Source organism: Balearica regulorum, chromosome 1 (genome assembly GCF_011004875.1).
Source record: "Balearica regulorum gibbericeps isolate bBalReg1 chromosome 1, bBalReg1.pri, whole genome shotgun sequence".
NCBI classification, from domain to species: domain Eukaryota; kingdom Metazoa; phylum Chordata; class Aves; order Gruiformes; family Gruidae; genus Balearica; species Balearica regulorum.
In genome coordinates, this window is record NC_046184.1 from 204,361,830 (window position 1) to 204,371,631 (window position 9,802).

At 39.6% G+C, this 9,802-nt stretch overlaps 1 protein-coding gene across 1 annotated transcript in view; it reads right to left on the reverse strand.

Annotated features, from left to right (window-relative positions):
* Positions 1-9,801, reverse strand: part of ARHGAP42 (Rho GTPase activating protein 42) — a 172,786-nt gene extending 162,985 nt beyond the window's left edge. Inside the window, exon 1 of the mRNA XM_075742338.1 lies at positions 9,240-9,801. Coding sequence (XP_075598453.1) covers positions 9,240-9,393 — 154 coding nt within the window. The 5' untranslated portion in view covers positions 9,394-9,801. The remainder of the gene's footprint in view (positions 1-9,239) is intronic.
* Between the last annotated feature and the right edge of the window lies 1 nt (position 9,802).

Genomic DNA, 9,802 nt, shown 5'->3' on the forward strand with positions numbered 1-9,802 from the left:
TCTATAGAAATATCCAAGTTAGTACAGCTTGTATTAGAAGGTAAAATATTTTACAATACTTTATGAATGAAGGCATGTTTTTTTACACATACATGTCGGTTTTAGCTGTAGCAGTCTCAAATATTCTCACAATTTCTGCCTTTCCCCAGAATAAGGGGATTTTACTTCTCCTACAGTAAAGCTCGAGTCTTACTTATTTCAAAGTTTCCCAGAAAGTATGTTCCATAGCCCTCTAGCTTCCCTGTATGTAGGCTAACTAGTAATTCACAAGAAGGACAAGGAAGCATATTTCAATTTTTTCTTCAAGTATCATTATACAGCTTGCTTTAATGGCAGTGGTAGTGCTAGATGTGAAAAGGTTCAAGAAGGGAACAATTTTTTTTACTAGATAACCTCAGGCTTGTAGCAATCTTCTTCAAAGCAGCAAGCTCCACTTGCATGCTTCCTGCAACTTACAAGTCGTTTTAGCCATAAAGGGAATATATCGCCCCTCTACAACATTCATGGCTTCAAAATAACAGTATCTAACCATACCTGTATATTGATGCGTTTTAAGAAGTTAAGATAAACAGCTTTGATACCAGAAACTAGTAGAACTCCAACAGCACAAGAGCTTAGTCAGCTACCAGTGTGGTGCTGTGGCTCTCCTGCAGCTGCTGGTTGAGAGTTGGCTCTCTCCGCAGCTCACATGAGAGCCCGCGTGCTCTCATCAGACACCAGTAATTTCAGCTTAATTCAGGATATTTTCATAAACACATTAACACTAAGAAAATGATCATTTTGTGCTGTCAAAGACAAACCAGTGTAGAATTTAGAAAGTAAGGAGAAACAGCTTTTTAATCTATAAAAGCCAAAAGAGCACAGAGCAAAGAAGGCCAATGTGTGGTAAAGATGACACAGAAACAGACACAGCCTAAAGATTAAGGTATGATCCAAACTAAAAATAATATTTAACCTCAATTTTCAATAATGCTACCCATGTGAAAACAGCAGAAGTTCATATGAATAAATATATTAAAAATGCAAAATTATCACATTATCACGCAAATAAGAAAAAGACAGAGCTCCACAAACTCAAACGGGGGTTAGGACAGATACAGTTTAACACTAAAACTCAAACACATGAAAACACAAGACCTGGTACCCAAGATTTTTAAATACATTGAATCAAGGAGTCTGCTCTAATAACACAGCAAATATATGCTTATATTTAAGAAGCAAAGATAATGACACAACATAAATGCTCCATTAGGTTGACCTTAAAATCAAGCAATTATTTAGAACACTGAAGGAAAGAACAATTAAAAGTTAGTAAATTGATAGAAAACAGGGTAAAAGGTGAGACAGATTTATCAAAGGTAAACTACATCAGATCAGTGATTATCTCTCTTACACACGGCAAAATATTTATTTGTTAAAAACAAAAAAAACCCCACACCCCCAAAAAAAAAATCCCAAACCCACAAAACCACAATAGGCAATGAGTCACCATAAAGCACATGATAACATAATTAACAAGCTACAAAGACAGTTTAATAATTAAGGTGGAGAAGATGAGAACTTACACAGAAGCTATATAGATAAGAAGCAACTAGGAAAAGGTTTTGCTGCAAACACCCAAAAAGAGGAATGTCATTGTTCAACATTATTCAAGAACTGATGTTGAGACCAATCTGATTTAACATCTCCACCCTGGCTTTGGGAGAGCTTGGCTGCTAGCACAGGGCAAGGAGGAGGCATTACTGACAGAGGATGCTGGGCTCTCATCTTTGAGAAGGAGGGAAAGAGAGGGAAAAGAAAAAAAGAGGGGAGGGTGGTAAGAGAAAAAATGTTTGAGGTGTCCTCACCTACAGGAAACCAAAGGAAGAAAGAAAAAAATTTCCAAAGGAAAAAATTTCTTCCAAAGGAAGAAAGCAAAAAAAGACTAATTAAAATAAGAGGCTTATTTGTCCTTGTAATTCTACAAGATCAAATCACGTTGATTCTTCTTATTGTTACCTGTTTTATTTTTCATGATGTTTGACTTAAAGGCTCTTTAGAGAAGAAAAATAATCCTATTGGTGATACCTACTTTCATTTACGTAATATCTTTCAGTGAACAGAAGAGTACCTTTGCACACAGACACTACAATGCACATGACAGGCAAACCTCTCTCTCTTAAGCAACTTGCAAAATATCAAGTAGAACCAACTATATGACCTAGGTATTGCAGCACCTGTATCCTGCTTTGAATATTAAGCTAAAAGAAGGTAAGACTTCTGAAGACACACTGAATTTCCATACTATTTTCCCATGCCTGAATTATACCAAGCAAAACACCAGAGCAACAACATGTTTAAGCTTTTGGTGTCCTGTGAAAGTTTGCATAATTCAGGACAGGGAAGCGATTTCAGTTGGTATCTTCTAACCGATCTGAAAAACTATACTGTAACATAGCCCAGAGTTCATAACACGCTGTGACATACATTATCTTTCTAATGAGAGATATTTCCACTTCACAGGGTGTAAGTGGGAGATTAGATTACTGCCCGACAGTACTTCAATCTCGTATCAATATGGAAGAAGATCAAGCTGGTTTTCTTCAGTTTAGTATTTACTTCATTGCTACTACTTATAAGGTCCTGAGACTTTTTTACCTTTTATCATAAACTTGAGGAATCCATAGCACCACATAGTCAGATGAAGAGCATAAGGATTGATTTCATTTAATAATTGATGTTCTCACAGAATACAATGAACAAAGATCAAACTTGTGAAAAATTATACTACTTTTGTTTCCCTTACTTTTACTTCTGATCTCTTGAACATTTAAAAGCAAATTGAAAATGGCTTAGAAAAGAGCTACTAAAATGACCAAGAAACCAGAGAAGCTCTTAGGAGAGAGGATGAGAACAGCTTGTACAGTCTAGTAAAAGGATGTGATTATTCCCCAAGCAAATCCAAGTAAACAACGGTTTAGAAATGTTGAGTGAAAGGAAAATAAGCATAAACAAGTTTGAATTTCCAGATTAAATTTATTTTTAATTAGTTACTCAACCCTCAGAGTAACAAGGTTCTAGAATGGCCTTCTAGCAGAAATAGCAAGGATAAAAACTGTTTTTAAAATGGAGTTTCACAAGTAAGGATTACATGATGTAACACTAGTAGAAAATTACATTTAACAAAGGAAATCCATGATACCCTTAAATACCCAATTCTCCTATATTCCAAATTTATTTATAATGACAGTTTTGAGACTACATATCAATCAGTAGAAAGAAGGACTGTATTGTCCTCTGTATTTTTCATAGAGGATGAATACGAAGTTATTTACTATTACAGGAAACTGCAAGTTGCTGTAGCACTTCTGCCCATGAAAACCCAAGAGATCTGTACGAGTTCAGTGACCACAGCATCATATTTTCCATTGTAGTAAAAACAATATTCATGAAGCAGCTGGTCTCTTATTAATAGAATTCATTTATCTTATTCGTAGCAAATGAAGCACGTAGTAGACAACAAGCCAACTGGCCCATTAAGAAACAGATTAAATTTGACCTTTTCAGAAATCTGTTTAAAAGTTTGAAAATCTTAATTTAAAAAATTGCACAGCATTTTCTTAAAGCAGAGACACCATTTCATATGGCATTTGAAACTCAAACCCACTCCTTTGGTAAACTGACATCAGCCAATTACAAAATTTCTCTAAAGAATACCTGTTTCAGTATTAAGACACAAGAACATCCATGCTGAGTCATTCAAGGACTTTATTAACACAGCAGTCACTACTGACAGTACGGGAATTCACTTCCAGGGATTCTAGGTTCAAAATGAAACATCGTGTGATGGACAGAAAATACTGCACTCTGCAACTGTCCACTAGATACTAGTATTTGTTTCCTCCATATATACACTTGGCTAAAGATAATACGATACAGACTGCAGCTGCTTTAAACACTAGAGGAAGCAATTAAGTTCCTTCTCTGGCCAAGAACCAGCTTATCATGCTTATCATTGGTATCTTTGCATAAAAGGCTGAACGCTGTTGGAATTGCTTTTGAAAAATATGCCCATAATTCATAGGTAACTCAGACATCAGAAGAAGTGGAGCAGGACAGCACAAATGCCTATCAGAACTTAACGGAACAGGGAGGGAGCAGATGACTTCAAAACATTAATGTCAATTACTAAGTTTCAACTTCCTTTTAGTGGGAAACTTTTTTTCAATTGGTAGGGGAATCAGCTAGTAAGAGACTAAGAAATGTAACCTGTTGTAATGCCCTGCCTCTCACCCAACCCTAACATGAAAGGCAAGTTACGCATTTTTGTATTATACCACTAAAACAACTAAAAGCAATCAATTTTCAAAGGCAACGTAAGTTATTTCTGAAATTCTTACTAGGAAGCTATACTTTTATAATTCCATGTTCGCCATCATAGTATCCTATAGGGAATATGAAGAATCAGTTGTTTTACTTAGAATCTAAATTAATAAAACAGAATGACTGCTACCAAATTTCAGCAGTTATTATTCAATGAACTCAGTCCTGCTCCAGTTAGTATCTGGAAAAGACATTGTAAAGATACAATCTCATGAAAATATGTGTGGCCAAGATATCTGGGAAAATGCATCTCTGGAAAGATACAAAGCAGGGGGGGGGGGGGAGTTTACATTAAAAAAAAAAAATCATAGGTTCTTCTGCTGTAATTTTGCCCTTATTTTTTTTCCAGCCAGCTAACCCCCAAAATTTCCACATATATAGCCAGGTTCATCACGGTATTTTTATAATTAGGTTTATGAGAGAAGAAGAATCATCCCTGTAAACTATACGTCAAAACAGTTTCAAGACAGTCTTTTCTGTGTGGAATTTCTATAAAAACCTGGTAAAAAAATACCCCCTCACACCCCCCACAAAAGACAGTACTTCCATCTTGTGCCTGTTTCTCTGTTTCTCCGTGTGTTAAGTAGGTAAAATAAAACTGCTAAATTACAAATTCCTAGTTACCTGTTAAATCTTATTTATATTACACCACAGCTCTGCGTGATGGTTTGCATCATCTTAAAACACTTTAAAAGGTATAGCATTCATTAAAATAGCTGCAAATCCACTGAACTTTCTACTATTTAAACCAAAACTTTGTAGTTCTCACCTTTCAATACATGAGCTTGTTGCTAAAACAGGATTTCAGATGGAAAGAGAAGGCCTCAAAAAAATCAGAGGGAAAAACTGAAGGCTTCTGCACAACAATAAGCCGTAAGATCACCTGTACAAGATACATAGTACTTTTTTGGATTGTTTAATACAATATTCATTAACTTTGGCAGAACACTAGGCCTATTAAGGAAATTAAAAACATACAAGTATTTCTATAATGAAATTTCCTATATAACCTATATGACAATGCCCTAGACTAGGATGCCTTTTCACAAGGCAACTACAAAGAAATTACAAAGTACACTACTGGAAAAAGTACAGGAAAAATAGACTTGATGTTTTAACTGAAATCAAGCTGCAATCAAGGAAAAATTTCAATTCTGCTTCAGGAGCCCAGCTACAACTGGACCTCACTACGTGAGGCATTTAAGCATATGCACTTTAAACACACATCTGAAAGATCTATTAAATTAGCTGCCTGAAAAAGTTATGATATCAATAGTTACCCAGTAATCAAGAAGGCCAGTTGTACTGGGAGACTGTCTTTTCTAAAGCTTTCTAAAAAGTTGTGGGTTGTTTTGGTTTTTTTTCTAATTCATAAGTTAACAACAAAGAAACCCTCCTCCAGGTGCACCAAAGAAAACTATATGCCCCTACTTAATTGTGCCCACACACAGAGTTAAATCTCTGTTGAAAGATAACTTTTAAATGTTAATAGGAACACCTATTATATGCATAAACTAAGCCTTTCAAGAGACAGTGATGTATTTAGTACCTCAGTTGATTTGAAAGAAAAATGTAGTTTCTCACTGCAAACACTAATTGTAGGACAAGGCTGAAGTAGGCACAATGGCCATACAAATGTAATGCTAACATCTAACTACACTGGACCATGTAATCTGTGCTCTTCTCGGGTACTCCTGGATACTCTCTTTCATATTTAGAAAGAGAAGGAAACAGTGCAAAAAATGCTAGGAAATGGCTGCTGAGGATTTGATATCAATCCTAGCATTATCAGCTCTCACTGCATTCGCAATAGTCAACTGTAGCTTCATGGAGCACAGTATTACAGCTCTGCATACTACTTTGGAAAGCAGCACTCTTTGGAATGAACGTAGAAAAACCACATTAAAATAAAGTCTTGACCTTATTTTGGGACAACTCCAATTAAAATGCAAAATGTTTGCATACTACATTAAGCCTATTTGTTCTACCTTCAATTTATGTGGAATCTCTTGTCAGTTATTTATAAACGTTGCATTTTTACAGTAACTTCTTACATACTGGACTGTGGACAAATTAGTATTTTGTAACTTTTATAACAGAGAAGTTTAATTCCACCTGAAAAACCATGCACATCTGTAGTTTCATATAATATCTTACATTCAGGCAACTTTAAAAGATAATAGTATTTTCTAACTGCATTAAGTCAGCTTCAGTGTCCCTTCTCTAAACACGGTCCGGAAGGACATGTTCCAAAACTCATTTCCGCTGAAGCTCTGCAGTAGTCTGGATTTTTCCCCCAACAGAACTGATCCTCCAAAATGATATGTAAATAAAAAATTCTAGATCATCTAAAGAGATAAAACATGGTAAATAGTGCCTGTAGTTCTCCAGGGCTTGTAGGTTACTAAATATTCAAAATCATAGGAGTTCATCACTGAAATCAAGTACTTACTCCACTGTTTGACTAGATTTTCAAAGGCAATTAAAAAAAATTTAAAAACCCCACAAACAAAAAAAAAAACACCAAACCAATAAACCTTGCACGAGTATGTTACACTCCACTGACTTTAAAGCTGAGTAGGAGTAGCTAGTGTGCTTTATCAAGTCAAAAATTCCCTACTCAAGGAAACACACAATAGTGCTACTTGCCATAACAGGTACACTGTCCTTGCAGTATCTACACCAGAGTCTGTACTGTATAAAGCCAGGATTTCTATTTTTTTTGAGAAAAATCCAGACATTTCCCCCAGTTGTCTAACACACAGACTGAGGTGGTGTTCTGTGGAAGGCATGGTCATGAAACTAAGAGATTTGAAGTGAACAAAAGGAGAAATATTTCTTACTACACCAGACCAGACCTTATTTTCCTAAGGCTAAAAGACACTATAGCACACAGCATTTTAAAGCTGCACATAGAATACAATAAGCATTGTGTCAAACACAATAACATTTGAACTAAAAAGTTTTAAAAATCAGAAGAACTTGCAAGTTAAGTAGTCATTATTTGAAATAGAAATACTGCTTCTCCTTGAAGAGGGAGAGAATTGTTAAATTCTGTACGTACAGGGTCTAGATCTAGCAAGGACTCACAAGTATTCTTCACAAAATTATGGGATTACTCACTTCAGAATGAAGGTCTAAATTCTCAAGAATGATATTCCTTCTACAGCAGTCTGTCTTTGACAACTTAAGAAGAAAGTTGTATTTGTTCATATTTGATCCGTAACAGAGAGCAGTCATTTTCCAGTGCTAGTCCAGGTGAAAAAAGCAGCCATGTGGTACCTGAACCCGTCATTACTACTTGTGCGCACCATCTTATAGGATCAGGTTTCTAATAGTAAGTTTTTATTAAACCTACATTTTTACAACTTAAAACAAACTCAAATTTCCTATTTTACGGAGAAAGCTTTTTAGCAAAGAGAAAGACCTAAAGTACAACTAAAAACCAAACTTTTTTGCTCTGGAAAGAAAAATGTACCATTCAGTTTTTATATACATGTGTACATATGTATACACATACATGCACATTTCCTCTGTATTCTATCATCCCACATTCTGTGGGCATCGATACAGGAATTTATTGAATTTAACACAAATTCACATAAGATGCTAGATTTGTATCCAGCTACTCACTAAAACAGCTTTGTGTCCAGAAGTACCGGCACTTATATGAAAAAAAGTCTCAAAAAGACACTAACAGCTTTATGTAAATGCAATGTTGTAAATAAACTATATACGGTCGATGCATGAACAAGTACAATTAACATTCGATCCTACTGTTGGCCAAACAAAACCTTTACAATTTGACCTCCTATCCCAGGACAAACTTTGGGTTTAGACTCCAGGTTAGCATCAGTTAGGTTTCCTATGAGCTAAGGAGCGCACAGTAACACCTGTTCCCTACCCACATAAGGAGCAATACTGCTACCCTTTACCGTACAAAAACTAGCCTACCATGTCAATGTGGCAGGTATTTTTGAGGATTAAGGTGATTCTTTTCCTTGAACATCTCATGTTGCAAAGCTGCAAGTTACTTTTTAGCTCTACCTGCTGAAGGAAAGCTCTGGGCAACAGGTAAGAGAGATCCAAAGTGACTTAATGACAAGAAGTAGGTGGCAAGGAATTACAGGAGAGGAGAGCAAGTCAAGTCGAGTAAAGTTCACGGCAATTCCTAGTTTTCACTTAATGCTCTTCAAAGCGTGAGGGCTGTTTTCATGTCCCGGGAAGCTGTCAGTGCTCAGCTTACCCAGTTTTAAAAGCATGAAACTCTTCATCCTTATCTCTGCTTTCATAATCTTTCAAAATGCATAAAAGTTAAACTACTACATAAAGACAGGAGGAGAGGGAAATATAGACTCTCTTCATATAAATTCACTTCAGTGTCTCGCTTTGCCCGTTTATTACGAACATCGCCATTATCTCAAGATACCTAATTAGCAGCCACCGTCCCAGAACAAGACCCCCTGGCAGCACTACGCGCCTGGTCCGCACAGAGATCTACACGGCGACCTTCAGCCCCCAGCCCCGGAGCTGGGCTCTTCCCCCCCTCCAGCCCCAGGCGGGACCCCCTGGGCCGACCCGCTCCCCCCGGCAGCGGCGTCGCCCCCGCGCTGCCCGCTGACCCCGCCGGGGAGGGCGCGGCCGGGCCCGCGGGCCGGGGCAGGGCCCCGCGCCGCCCCCGCTCCCCTCGGGACACCCACCCAGCCCCGCCACAGGCGAGGCGAGGCGAGGCAAAGCGGCGGGGAAAGTTTACGAAGAGCTTTTCAGCGGCTGCCGGCAGGGGAGCCCGCTCCCGGCGCCCATTCAAACAAAAGAAGCCCCTTCTCTTGCCCGCCGCCCCCGGCCCCCCTGCGCCCCGGCCCCGCCGCCGGACTCACTCCGCAGGGCCCCGATGAGGAGGCTGCCGTCCTTAATCAGCTCCTTGATGAACTTGTTCGTCCTCTCCAGCTCGATCTCGTGACACTTCAGGCGCTCCCTGAAATCCGGACTGTCCAAGTAGGAGTCGCTGAACTCCAGCGTGGGCAGCCCCATGGCAGCGGCGGCGGCCGCAGCTCCCCGGCCAGCGGCGAAGAGGCGGGTGGCGGAGGGAGGGCCGCGCCGAGAGACGGCGCCGAGGGCAGAGGGGAAAGTGGGGGAGAGGGGAGGCGAGGCGCGGCTGCTGCCCCTCTCCGCCTCCCCGGAGAGGCTCCCGACCCGCTGCACCGGCTCCTTCAGCGCCCGCCGCGCCAGCGGCGAGGCAGACGCCAGTTGGCGGCGGAGACGGCGCGCTCCGGTCGCTGTCACCTAACTACATGCTGACCGCGGGGGACCGCGGGCTCCCAGCGCCTCCGCCGTTTCCGGCAGCGCTCCCTCTTCCTCTCTCCACGGCCCTAACTTCAGTCTGAACCTCACCCGGCCCGACCGAGGAAACCCTCCTCCCACCGCAGCATGCTCACACGCC